At 37.2% G+C, this 14784-nt stretch overlaps 2 protein-coding genes and 1 long non-coding RNA gene across 3 annotated transcripts in view; 1 reads left to right on the top strand and 2 right to left on the bottom strand.

Moving 5' to 3' along the window:
• ARHGEF4 (Rho guanine nucleotide exchange factor 4) overlaps positions 1–14784 on the top strand; it is a 259748-nt gene that overhangs the window by 112367 nt on the left and 132597 nt on the right.
• LOC125096118 (uncharacterized) overlaps positions 1–14784 on the bottom strand; it is a 107024-nt gene that overhangs the window by 47979 nt on the left and 44261 nt on the right. The gene's annotated exons all lie outside the window — the stretch shown is intronic.
• On the bottom strand, positions 8206–9568 carry LOC125096116 (growth hormone-inducible transmembrane protein-like). The gene is given in 2 exon segments (XM_047722800.1): positions 8206–9360; positions 9363–9568. Coding segments are annotated over 2 exon segments (1035 nt in total). The 5' UTR covers positions 9445–9568; the 3' UTR covers positions 8206–8407.

Genomic DNA, 14784 nt, shown 5'->3' with positions numbered 1-14784 from the left:
ACTAATCCAAAAGGAAAGAGAGAGGACCCAAATTAATAAAATTATGAATGAAAAGGGAGAGATCATGACTAACAGCAAAGAAATAGAAACAATCATCAGATATTATTATCAACAGTTATATTCCAAGAAGTTAAGCAACATAGACAAAATGGATGCATTCCTAGAAACCTATAAACTTCCAAAACTGAGTCAGGAAGAAATTGACAACCCGAATAGACCAATATCCAGTAACGAGATTGAAGCAGTGATCAAAAACCTCCCAAAAAACAAGACCCCAGGACCTGATGGATTCCCGGGGGAATTCTACCAAACATTCAAAGAAGAGATAGTACCTATTCTCCTGAAGCTATTTCAAAAAATAGAAGCAGAAGGAAAACTTCCAGACTCATTCTATGAAGCCAGCATTACCCTGGTCCCCAAACCAGGCAAAGACCCACCAGAAAGGAGAATTTCAGACCAATATCCCTGATGAATATGGATGCTAAGATTCTTGACAGATCCTGCCTAATAGGACCCAACAGTACATTAAAAAGATTATCCACCATGTCCAGGTGGGATTTATCCCTGGGATGCAGGGGTGGTTCAACATTTGCAAATCAATCAATATGATAGAACAGATCAATAAGAGAAGAGAGAAGAACCACATGGTCCTCTCAATTGATGCAGAAAAAGCATTTGACAAGATATAGCATCCGTTCCTGATTAAAACGATTCAAAGTACAGGGATAGAGGGAACATTCCTCAACTTCATAAATCTGTCTATGAAAAACCCACAAATATCATCCTCATTGGGGAAAAGCTGACAGCCTTCCCTTTGAGATCAGGAACACAACAAGGATGCCTATTCTCACCACTCATGATCAACATAGTATTAGAAGTCCTAGCAACAGCAATCAGACAACAAAGAGAAATAAAAGGAATTCAAATTGGCAATGAAGAAGTCAAACTCTCTCTCTTTGCACATGACATAATACTTTATATGGAAAACCCAAAGGACTCCACCCCCAAATTACTAGAACTCATACAGCAATTCAGTAGTGTGGCAGGATACAAAATCAATGTACAGAAATCAGTTGCTTTCTTATACACTAACAATGAAAATACAGAAAGGGAAATTAGAGAATTGATTCCATTTACTATAGCACCAAGAATCATAAGATACCTGGGAAAAAACCTAACCAAAGAAGTAAAGGATCTGTACTCGAGGAACTACAGAACACTCATGAAAGAAACTGACGAAGACACAAAAAGATGGAAGACCATTCCATGCTCTTGGATTGGAAGAATAAACATTGTTAAAATGTCTATACTGCCTATAGCCATCTATACTTCCAATGCCATCCAGATCAAAAATTCACCAGCATTTTTCAAAGAGCTAGGACAAACAATCCTAAAATTTGTATGGAACCAAAAGAGACCCCGAATTGGTAAGGAAATGTTGAAAAAGAAAACCAAAACTGGGGACATCACATTGCCTGATTTTAAGTTTTACTACAAAGCTGTGATCACCAAGACAGCATGGTACTGGCACAAAAACAGACACATAGACCAGTGGAAGAGAGTAGAGAGCCCAGATATGGACCCTCAACTTTATGGTCAAATAATCTTCGACAAAACGGGAAAAAATATACAGTGGAAAAAAGAGTCTTTTCAATAAATGGTGCTGGGGAAATCGGACATCTATGTTTAGAAGAATGAAATTCGACCATTCTTTCACACCATACACAAAGATAAACTCAAAATGGATTAAAGACCTCAACGTGAGGCAGGAATCTATCAAAATTCTAGAGGAGAACATAGGCAAAATCTTCTTTGACATCAGCCATAGCAACTTCTTTCAAGACACATCTCCAAAGGCAAAGGAAACAAAAGGGAAAATGAACTTTTGGGACTTCATCAAGATCAAAAGTTTCTGACATTGGGGAGGGTATGTGCTATGGTGAGTGCTGTGAAGTATGTAAGTCTGACGATTCACAGACCTATACCCCTGGGGCAAATAATACAGTATATGTTAATAAAAAATTAAAAATAATAATAAAAGAAACTAATAAAAAATGAAAAAGGAGGAAAAAAAATCAAAAGCTTCTGCACAACAAAGGAAACAGTCAACAAAACAAAGAGACAACCCACCGAATGGGAGAAGATATTCGCAAATGACACTACAGATAAAAGGCTGATATCCAAGATCTATAAAGAACTCCTCAAACTCAACACACACAAAACAGAATATCATGTTAAAAAAAAAAAATGGGCAGAAGACATGAACAGACACTGCTCCAAAGAAGACATACAAAAGGCTAACAGACACATGAAAAAATGTTCGTCATCATTAGCCATCAGGGAGATTCAAATCAAAACCACATTGAGATACCACATTACACCAGTTAGAATGGCCAAAATAAACAAGACAGGAAACAACATGTGTTGGAGAGGATGTGGAGAAAGGGGAACCCTCTCACACTGTTGGTGAGAATGCAAGTTTGTGCAGCCACTTTGGAAAACAGTGTGGAGATTCCTTAAGAAATTGAAAATAGAGCTTCCCTATGACCCTACAATTGCACTACTGGGTATTTTCCCCAAAGATACAGATGTAGTGAAAAGAAGGGCTACCTGTACCCCAATGTTCATAGCAGCAATGGCCATAGTCGCCAAACTGTAGAAAGAACCAAGATGCCCTTCAATGGACAAATGGATAAAGAAGATATGGTCCATATATACTATGGAGTACTATGCCTCAAAAGGATGAATACCCAACTTTTGTATCAACATGGACAGGACAAGAAGAGACTATGCTGAGTAAAATAAGTCAAGCAGAAAGAATCAAGTATCATATGGTTTCACTTACTTGTGGAACATAAGGAATAACACAGAGGATATGGGGAGATGAAGAGGAGAAGGGAGTTGGGGGAAATTGGAGGGGTAGACAAACCATGAGAGACTGTGGATTCTGAGAAACAAAACTGAGGGTTTTGGAGGGGAGAGGTGTGGGGTGTTGGGTAAACCTGGTGGTGGGTATTATGGAGGGCACGTATTGCATGGAGCACTGGGTGTGGTGCATAAACAATGAATTCTGAAACACTGAAAAGAAATTAAAAAAAAAAAAAAAAAAAAAAAACGAACAGATTGGCCATTGCCAGAGGTTGAGGAGAGGCCTGTGGATGTGGTAATAAAAGAACAAAAGGATCCTAAAGTGCTGACATATCTTGACTATGTTGGTAGATTCCTGAACCTACATAAGTGATAAAACGGCATAGAACTAACAGAACTAAATAAACACACACACACACACACACACACACACACACCTGCAAGGAAAACTGGGAAATCTGAATAGGATCTGTGGGTTGTATCAATATCCTGGCTCTAATATGTAACATTCTATAAGATGTTACCATTCTGAGAATCTAAGTACAAAGTACACAGGATTTCTCTATACTATTTCTTACATCTGGGTGTATATCTATAATTATATCAAAATTCAAAGTTTAATTTGAAGAAAATGTTTATATCATTCAATTAATACCTGGATGGTATTCAGCGGTATACATGCATTAGAAATCTCAACCAGTTCTCTATTGTTTTGAACAATTAGGTTGCTTACCACTTTTTAACATAAATAAGGCTATATTGAAAATCTTTGTAGATAAGCTTCTCAAAATGTTTTATTCTCCCTCTTTATATTTTCTTCACTTTTTAAAATTATCAAAATTATGCATACACATAGTTATAAAATCAAATGTTACTTAGATAATGTTTTTCTTTTTTTAATTAACATATAATGTACTATTTGTTTCAGGGGTACAGGTCTGTGAAACATCAGTCTTACACAATTCACTGCACTCACCATAGTACATGCCCTCCCCAATGTCCATCACCCAGCCACCCAATCCCACACCCCTCCCCTCCAGCAACCCTCATTTTGTTTCCTGAGATTAAGAGTCTCTTGTGGTTTGTCTCCCTCCCCAGTCTAATTTTCCCTCCTTTCCCCCCAAACTCCCCCCTGCCTCTCAACTTCCTCCTATCAGAGAGATCATATGATAATTGTCTTTCTCTGATTGACTTATTTCGGTTAGCATAATACCCTCTAGTTCCATCCAAGTCATTGCAAGTGGCAAGATTTAGGGGGTTTTGATGGCTGCATAGTATTCCATAATGCTTTTCAAATGTTAACACACATATAAACCACCTAGGCTCCGTTAAGGTACAGGTCCTGATTCAGATGTTTGGATGAGGCCTGAGGTTTGTGTTCTGACATGTATCCAGGGGCTGTAACTGCTGGTCCTTGCCCTCACTAGCAGTAGTAAGAGGTTAGAAGGTTAGAAGAGGTTAGAAGACATCCTTTGGAAATAACAACCAGCTGGCTCGTTCCTCCCTGCCCAGAGACAACCAAGTTAGGTTTTGCTAGTAATTTCAAACTGCTATTTTGATTTATTATTTTTAAATACTATGTATTAACTTCCAGTTATGATAGTCATGAAGATTCAGCATCTTGCATTCCATCCGGTCTCCTTTTCCATCCTCCTAATACCATCCTTCTAGTATATAGTTAAGTCAGTAGTAAGTGTTTCTATCCTTATGTATATGAAAATATTCTCAGTGTAAATCCAAGTGGTAGGCTTCAATGGCATTTTTTTGTTTTTTTTTCCTATAGTTAATATTTGTTGAATTTTTCATATGTGTGATTTTTCTATAAATCTATCCTTAAATCTGACTGTAAGATCACTTATAAACTATTTTCCAAATATTCAAATATGTCAGCATTCTATCAAGTCTCTATTTTCTCCTAGAGACCTTCCTGCCAGAACCCTCTGACCTCCTGCTATACTTTGGACTAGTTGTTCCCAGGAATTCTACATAGCTTTCTTCTCTAGTTTCCTGTTTCTTGGATCCTGGGTCTTCCTCTACTCCTTTATTGTGTACAAGAACATCCCCTACTAGCTTTCTAAGAAAAGGTATGTAGGAGGGATTGTTTTTTAATTTTTGCGTGTCTGGAAAAAAAATACCCTTTTAATTTTTATACTTGATGGATAGCTGGGCTTTGTATAGGATTTCCTTCTAAAAAGTGAAGACGTTGCAACGCTATGTTCTAGTATCAAAATTGCTGGTGAGAAGGGTGATAATGTTGTTCCAGGCAGTCCTGCATGGCTTGGTTCATTTTGTTTGTTTTTCTTTAGAAGCTTTTAGGGTTCTTTCTTTTATTCCTGGTATTATGAAATTTCTTAGTGAAATTCTGGATGTAAGTTTCTTTTTATTCATTGTGCTAAACATTCAGTGTACCCTTTAAATCTGAAGTCTCTTAACCTTCAGTACCAGAAAAAAATTAGGTATTATTAATCAATTATTAATTAATTAGGTATAATTAATTTGATTATTTCCTTCTCTCCTTTTACCCCTGGAGCTCCTGTTAGAGGTTGTAATTCCTTGGCAAATCTTTAATATTCTTACCATTTCTGTGTTTCATCTCTATATCTTCATTTTATTTTGGAGGGAGGAGAGATTTTCTCAAACATATTTCCAGCCCTCCTATTGAATATTTTCAATGTTCTCTAATTTTATTTTGTAATAAAAATGGCTTTCTCCTGGTTATATGACTAATATGTGCTCATTACAAAGAATTCCAACAATAAATAAAAATACAGAGAACACAAGAAATTCTCTGTAATCCTACTACATTATGATAATCAGCCTAATATTTTGGTGACCATTATTTTATTCTTCATTTTATAGAAACATAAATGTCAAAAATGTCACACCTATAATTTATACAAACAGAATATTACTCCTGCTGTTTTTAATCATAGATGCTACTACCAGTGTCCCTCTTCCCACCTCAACATCACTTCACTGTGGTCCCCCATTAGCCCATACCTACAGCCTAGTGAATGACATTCTATATTTTCCCCATACTCTTATAATCATGTATAAATACATGTATGTATACATGCATACACACCTATACAAACACCCTTTCCTGTATCTTAAATTTATCCCTTAACAACATTCATGGAAATATTACCAAGGTACTTGTAAGTAATGGTTGCATAATATTCCATGTTGTGAGGGTATCAAAATTTGCTCCCTTTTTCACCCATAGATAGCTACACACTTTTCCTGTTCCTGGAAACTGCAAATATTCTTTTAGTAAACACCATTTTATAATAACCTTATAGACTAATAGAGAGTCTTTTTTTTTTTTTTTTTTTTTTTTAAAGATTTTATTTATTTATTTGACAGAGAGAGATCACAAGTAGACAGAGAGGCAGGCAGAGAGAGAGAGAGGGAAGCAGGCTTCTTGCTGAGCAGAGCCCGATGCGGGACTCGATCCCAGGACCCTGAGATCATGACCTGAGCCGAAGGCAGCGGCTTAACCCACTGAGCCACCCAGGCGCCCAGACTAATAGAGAGTCTTGAATGAAAATCCCAAAGATCATAAACATTTTTATATTTTAATAGATTCCAGATTCTTTTCCAAAAAGGCTATAATATTTCATATTTCCAGGGGCATCTTGGCGGCTCAGTCAGTTAAGCATCTGCTTTTGGCTCAGGTCAAGATCTCGGGGTCCTGGGATAGAGCCTCACATCAGGCTTCCTGCTCAGCAGGGAGCCTGCTTTTCCCTCTCCTTTTGCTGCTCCCTTTGCTTGTGTGCACTCTCTCTCTCTGTCAAATAAATAAGCAATATCTTAAAAAAAATTTTTGTATTTCCAGTAGCATTTTATATTTCTCCACAATCTCCAACAGTAATGAACATTGTAATCTTATAATTCTTGTTTTGGTTTGATATTGTTGCTATTGTTTTAGAATTCTATTTTTTTTTTTTCTGGATGAAACCTTTATTATTTCAGAAAGAAGCAGACTATGTAATTTGAGGTGGTAAGAGTAATTACTTCTGGATTACTGTAATAAATATTTGTCAAAAATACCAGTCATTTCGATAATCATACATACTTAGTTCATTCATTAAGAACTTCCAAAAATAACTCTTCTGTATCAAAACACAAATGTCACAAGAGAGTCAAGTAATAGTCTATGGAGGTGAAGGAAAAGTCTGCTGTGGGAAACTCTAACAAAGCATTTTGCCTATTACAGTTTTGACTGACACAGTTCATGAAGAAAGACTAGCTATGTCCTCCTTCTTCTTCTTTTTTTTTTTTTTTTTTTTAAGTGCTTAGTCTGAGAGGAACAGAAGAAACCAAGTCCTGGGACCTGGGAGAAAAACTGCTTTCATAATCTTATGTGTGAGCCACAAACAGGCTTTTCTGATGCCTAAAGTGAGATGGGAAACGCAAGCATGTATTCTATTAATAATATCTCAATAATATTTCAATAAATATGCACAAAAATTCAGCAATTAGGAACACAGTGTTTGTATATTTGAAAATGCAAGAGTTTTCATGCTTTGAATGCTTTATCCTGAGAAGAATTTTAAGGATATTTTGTTCTATAAGGTTCAAAAATAAAACTTACACATACATAACACGTATCAGGAATTCTCCACACGATTAACATCCTGGACTGTCCTAGCAATGTCCAACAATGAGAAGCCAAACAAAATTATACATATGTTGTAAAGACAGCACTGAGAAAGAAAGGAACATCAGGAGAATGAATCACCTGTATTTTTGTTTTATGCTCAATGCTTTTGAAAAGTTCAACAGATCAATGTAAAAACAACTATGATTTGTTTTTAAATAGCCAAACCCCTCTCAGTAGCTCGGCACCAATTACACAAGTGCTACGTATTCAAAGAATGACTGCAGGTGACTCTTTGCTTCTCTCTGGTCCCTTTACCAAACCTCTACATCACCTATGAGATTACTTGTAATATTTCTGCATTTCAAAAGATATGCAGCAAAACAGAGTTGTCTAGTTTTCAGTCAAATTAATTTTAAAATAGAACAGTTAAATTCTCACAACACAAACTTTAGTTTTCACATTCATTGAAACATTTAAGAATTACTCAAACATGGGACGCCTGGGTGGCTCAGTTGGTTGGGCAGCTGCCTTCGGCTCAGGTCATGATCCCAGCGTCCTGGGATCGAGTCCCACATCGGGCTCCTTGCTTGGCAGGGAGCCTGCTTCTCCCTCTGCCTCTGCCTACCACTCTGTCTGCCTGTGCTCACTCTCGCTTCTCTCTCTATGACAAATAAATAAATTAAAAAAAAAAAAAAGAATTACTCAAACATGAGCACTAGAAATGTGTGTGCTTATTTGGAAGAGAAATGAATTTATTCTGCAGAAGAAAAAGGAGGCCGGAAGCATCACATCACCGGAACAACTGAAACATGTTGACAAGTCTTATCTTCTAAACTTCAGTGAAAGCTGCTTCTACGAACTATTTAATGAATACCTGTCCCTATTAAACAAGCAAGATATCTGATGTATAAAGAAGTCAGAAGCTGAGGCATGTCATTTCTTTCTGTTGCTTCCAGTTGCTAGAATACTGGCAACTCGCATAAATATATTTAATGTATCCATGTAGATTCCCAGCATCGAATTGATGGGATCATATTTTTGAATTCCATATGCTGGTATTATTTCTGCACGCTTGATTACTTTCTGTGTATCATACAGAAGAAACATACTGAAAAGAGCTAATCCACCATAAATTGCCACTGAGTACAAAGTGGCACCAGCTACAGTGGTAGGTGGAAGAAACATAGATCCCAGTGAGGATACGAAGACGAGACCCAGGCCCACTCCCAGGGGTGCTCCCATGTTCAGAAACTTCTCACTGGGTGCGCACATGGCCACAGTGGAGAGGCCTCCCACAATGCCTGCTGTATACCACGCAGCTCTGATGAGAAGAGGCCCCCCTAATATCGTCAGTGGAGCCACCACTGCACCCATTATACCAGAATGTAGTAACCAAGCAAGATGCTTTGGGCCTGGGCTCTGGTCATATGGTATTGATTGTACCATCATTCCAGCTCCAATCATGTCTGCAAAGGTTGCACCAATCGTCACCCAAGAGCCTCCCATCATGAAGTTCATGAGAACAGGAGTTCTGCTCACTGCCAGGGCGGACAAAGCTGTTAAACCAATACTTCCTGCTAAATACATATAGGTAGAATGAATTCTATCCTTCACATACTGAGGCCAAATTACAGCTTTTTCAATAGCTCCAATCTCATTAGACATTCCCAAGCCATAGTAGCACAATGCTCCAAGACCAACAGCAGCCCCTCCAGCAATAAACCATCTTCCCATCTGATCAATTTTAAATATTTTTTCCACTCATGGTTCCATTGCTGCCTCCTTAAGTTCTTGACCAGTTTTCCCGCGCGGGATCCCAACTCTTGTCTTGGTGGCATATTGCCGGCTGGGTGTTAAGAGCCATTGATTCTTCGTGATGGAATTTTCACAATAGGCGAGGCCTTGGTGAAAGCTGGCTGGAAGACCCTGGAAGGGAGTGTCCGGAGACACACAAATCTTGCGGCCAGCATGGTGGTGCACCAGGTTTACCAAGCAGATCTGAAATGCTCAGTTCCCGGTCACCTCAACCGCACAATTACCCTTCCGGGCCGGCGACACGCAAACGCGCACACCTCTCTGGACCTCCGCCCACTCCTTACTCTAGAATTCTATTTTTTTAAGTTTTTAAGCACATATTTATTTAATTAAAATTGCTTTTTCTTGTTCCTTCTTGCTCTTTTTTAAACTTTTTATTTTAAAACAATTATAGACTCACAGGAAGTTGAGAAACAATATAGAGAGGTCCAGTATGCCCTTCCTTCATCCAGTTCCCCAATGTAACATCTTTTTTTTAAAGATTTTTTATTTATTTGAGAAAGAGAGAGAGAGAGCGTGCATGTGCATGAATGGGAAGCACAGAGGGAGAGAGAGAAGCAGAATCCCTGGTGAGCAGAGAGCCTGATTCAGGACTCGATTCCAGGACCTTGGGATTATGACTGGAGCCAAAGGCAGATGCTTAAGAGACTGAGGTACCCAAGCGCCCCCCAAATGTAACACCTTATGTAACTATAGAATAATATCAAAGCCAGCAACTGACATTGGTAGGATGGGTGTATGACTCTGTGTCATTTTATCACAGATGTAGATTTACATGACTACCACTATGAGCCTGGTAGACAACTCTTCCATTACCTCATGCTACACTTCTTTACAGTCATACCCTCCCCCCTGACTACTTGCAACCATGAATCTAATCTCCATCTCTATGAGTTTGTCATTTCAAAAATGTTGCCTTTTGAGAATGGCTTTTTCATTCAGTATAAATCCATGGATTTTTATTAAGCTGTTATGTTTATCCATAGTTATTCCTTTTTATTGCTGAATACAATTCCATGGTGTGTCTTTACTGTTTTTCACCTGAACCAGTTACCTATTGAAGGACATTCGGGTTGTGTCTAACTTGGGGCTATTGCGAGCAAAGCTTCTATAAACATTTGTGAACAGGTTTTTTGGGTGGATAAAAGTTTTCATTCCTCTGGGATAAATGCCCATCAGTGTGGTTTTTAAGTCGTATGGTAAGTAAATTTTTAGTTTTTTAAGGAAGTACCAAATTCTTCCAGAATGGCTATACCATCTTACATTTCCACCAGCAATGTATGGAAGATTCGGTTCCCTGTATCCTTGCCAACATTTGGAATTTTGCTATTTTTCATTTTTCAGGTACTAATAAGCATGTGTCACTATCTCACTGTGATTGTGATTTACATTTCCATAAGGGCTAGTGATGTTGAACATTTTTCATGTGCTTATTTGCTTAGCCCACTCAGGCTGCTATTAAAAAATACCACAGACTAGGTAGCTTAAAAGACAACAGAAAATTTATTTTTGCAGTTCTGGAGGTTGGGGAATCCAAGATCAAGCGCTGACAGGTTTGGAATCTAGTAAGAGCCCACTTCCTAGATGGCCCTCTTCTCATTGTAATGTCACAAGCAGAAAGGAAAAAGAGTGCTCCCTGGGGCCTCTTTTATAAGGGCACTAATCCCATCCAAGAGGGATCTATTGTCATGGACTAATCACCACCAAAGGCCCCACGTCCCCTGGGGGTTAGGATTTCAATTTATGAATTTGGGGGGGACAGATATTCAACCTATAGAATTTGCCATGCATATAAATATCTTTTTCAGTGAAATGTCTCTTTATGTCTTCCTCATTCTTTAATTGAATTGTTACTTTTTACAGTGGAGTATTGAAAGTTCTTTTTTTTAATGAGATATACTTGACATAACACCACATAAGTTTAAGGTGTATAATGTGTTATTTGATGGAATTATATATTGCAATTTGATTACCACCTTTAGCTAACACCTCTGTCAGGTCATGTAATTCTCATTTCTTTTTTGTGGTGAGAGCATTTAAGATCATGTCTCTTTGTAACTTTGAAGTTTATAATATGCTATTTTTATTGTCATTATTATGATCATTATTCTGTACATTAGATCGCCAGGATTATTCATCTACCAGGTACAAGTTTGTAACCTTTAACCACATCACCCAATTCTAATACTCCCCAGTCCTTTGTAGCCAACACTCTACTCTCTGACTCTATGAATTCAGCTTTTTTAGATTCCACATGTGAGTGATATCATATAGTATTTGTCCTTCTCTGTTTAACTTATCCCACTTTTCCACAATGCCCTCAAGCTCCACCCATGTTGTCACAAATGGCAAGATGTCCTTCTTTCCCATGGCTGAATAATATTCCGTTGTCTATTATATATACACCACATCTTCTTAATCCATTCATCCATTGAAAGAAAACTGTTGTTTCCATATCTTGACTATTATGAATAATGCTGTAGTAAACATGGCAGTACATATATCTCTTCAGTATCCTATTTCCATTTCCTTTGGATATATACCCAAAAGTGGGACTGCTGAATAATATGGCAGTTCTATTTTTAATTTTCTGAGGAACCTCCATACTGTTTTCCATAGTAGCTGTACCAATTTACATTCTCCACATTCTTGCCAGTACTTGTTATCTCTTATCCTCTTGATGATAGCCATTCTAACAGGTGACATCTCATTGTTTTGATTTACATTTCCATGAGCATCATTTCATGTACTTGTTAGCCACTTGGATGTCTTCTTTGAAAAATGTGTTCTTTCAGTTCTTCTGTCCATTTTTAACAATTGGGTTGTTTCGTTCTTTTTTTATTGAGTTGTAGGAGTTCTTCATATATTTTGGATATTACCTCTTATCCAATATATGGTTTGTAAATATTCTCTGTTATTTTGTAAGTTGTCTTTTCATTTAGTTGTTTCTTTTGCTGTGCAAAGACTTTTGAGGTTGATATGGTCTCACTTGTTGACTTTGACAAAATGACAAGCTTTTATTGCTTGTGCTTTTGGTGTCATATACAAAAAATCATTGCTGAGACCAATGTCGAGGAGCCTCTTTATGTTTTCTTCTAGGAGTTTTATGGTATCAGGCCTTTTGCTTACATGTTTAATCCATTTCAAGTTAATTTTGTGAGTGGTGTAAGATGGGGTCCAATTTCATTTTTATGTATGTGGCTGTCCAGTTATTGGTGAGACTGTCGTTTCCTCACTGAATGTTCTTGGCTGCCTTGCCAAATATTAGTTGACCATGTAGGTGCGGGGTCTACTTCTATCCTCTCTATTTTGTTCCATTGGTCTGTGTGTCTGTTTTTGTGTCAGCACCATCCTTTTATTACTATAACTTTGTAGTATAATTTGAAATCAGGAAGTGAAATCCCTCTACCTTTGTTTTTTCTCAGGATCATTTGGGCTATTGGGGTGTTCCATGGTTTAATACAAATTTTAAAATTGTTTTTTCTATTTCTGTGAAGAATGCCATTGGAATTTTTAAAGGGAATGTATTGAATCTATAGGTGGTTTTGGGTAGTATGGACACTTTAACAATATTAACTATTCCAATCCATGAACGGGAACTGTCTTTCCATTTATTTGTGTCTTCCTTAATTTCTTTCATCAATGTCTTATAGCTTTCATTGTGCAGATATTTCACTTCCTTGCTTAAATTTATTCCTAAGTATTTTAATTGTTTTTGATGCTATTGTGAATGGGATAGTTCTCTTTCTTATTCAGATGTTTCATTATAAGTGTAGAGAAAAACAACTGATTTCTAGGTGTTGATTTTATATCTTGCAACTTTATTGAAGTTGTGAATAGTCTCAACAGTTGTTTAGGTGAGTCTTGGGGGTTATATATATATAAGATGTCACCTGCAAATACTGATGGCTTTACTTCTTCTCTTTCTGTTTAGATACTTCATTTCTTTTTCTTGCCTAATGGCTCGTGTAATGACTTCGGATATTATATTGAATCAAAGTAGGAGAATGGACTCCTTGTCTTGTTCCTGATCTTGGAGGAAACTTTTCAGCTTTTCACTGTTAAATATGATGTTTGCTATGGGCTTGTCATATATGCCCTTTATTATGTTGAGGTACATTCTCTCTATACCAGCTTTGTTGAGAATTATTTCATTTTTGGGATGCCTCGGTAGCTCAGTTTGTTAAGCACTTGCCTTCGGCTCAGGTCATGATCCCAGGGTTCTGAGATTGTGTCCTGCATTGGGCTTCTTGCTCAGCAAGGAGCCTTCTTCTCCCTCTGACTGCTGCTCCCCCTGCTTGTGCGCTCTCTCTCTCTCTCTCTCTGACAAATAAATTAAAAATGTATTTTTTAAAAAAGAATTATTTCATTCTTTTAAAAAAATTGCTCCTGTGAACTTCTCATTTTATTCATGTATTATTTTTTTAATGTCTTTTTTTTTTTTTAAGAGAGTAAAAGCACATGAGCTGGGAGGAGGAGTGGGGGCATAGGGAAAGGTAGAGAATCTTAAGTAGACTCCATGCCCAGCATGAAGCCCAACACAGGGCTAGATCTCATGACCTTCATATCATGAGCTGAAACCAAGAGTCAGACATATAACTGACTGAGCCACCCAGGGGCCTCTCCTTTCTTGGTGTCTTTGAATTGCCTTTCTGTGTTTCCTAGTAGTTCACTGAGTTTCCTTAAAAGTTATTTTAAATCTTTACCAGAGAAATTATAGACTTCCATGACTTTGGGGTAGATTATGGAATATTACTGTGATCCTTGGGAGTGTTATTTTCCTTTACTTTTTCATGTTCCTTGAAGTTTTTAATTGCTATCTTCACATGAGAAGTTGCAGTCACCTTCTCCAGTATTTACTTATTGCTTTCAGGATAGAAATACCTGGTGTCAGTTCTGCTAGTGATTCTGAGGATTTCTCAGTCTTCTGTTAATATGCATGTTCCATTCTTTTTATTCCCTCTTCTGACACATTTAAGTTTATATGAATTCTACTGATCCCTCAAAGCAACAAGCTCTGCAGTGCCCCATTTGTTTTCCAAAATGTGGTGCTAAAACTCAAGCTTGTGTTCTGTCCCTTGCTTACAGATTGTTCTACATGAACTCACTAGCCATAATTCCATCCTTTTTATTTCAACCTACCTGCATCATTATATTTGAAATGACTTTCTTACAACCAGCATATATTTGGTTGTGTTTTTTAATCCACTTTGAACTTCTCTGTTTATAATTGGTCTTTAAACATATATTATTGACTGTTTATATTTAAAATAACTTTTTTCTTTTTTTATTATGTTATGTTAGTCTATTCAAAGTAATTCTTAAGGTTTAAGTCTGCCTTTTTATTTTTATTTTTTGGTTTCTGTTTGTTGTTTCTGTGTTCTTTTTCCCTCAGTCCTATGGGTTGCTTGAATATTTTTGAGAATTCCATTTTTATGTATCATAGCATGTTTGCATCTCTTTTCATAATTTTTTTAGTAGTTGCCTAGATATTA

Source organism: Lutra lutra, chromosome 3 (genome assembly GCF_902655055.1).
Source record: "Lutra lutra chromosome 3, mLutLut1.2, whole genome shotgun sequence".
In the NCBI taxonomy this organism is placed as follows: domain Eukaryota; kingdom Metazoa; phylum Chordata; class Mammalia; order Carnivora; family Mustelidae; genus Lutra; species Lutra lutra.
The sequence above is the reverse complement of the archived record's forward strand: the minus strand, read 5'-3'. Positions and strand labels throughout refer to the sequence as shown.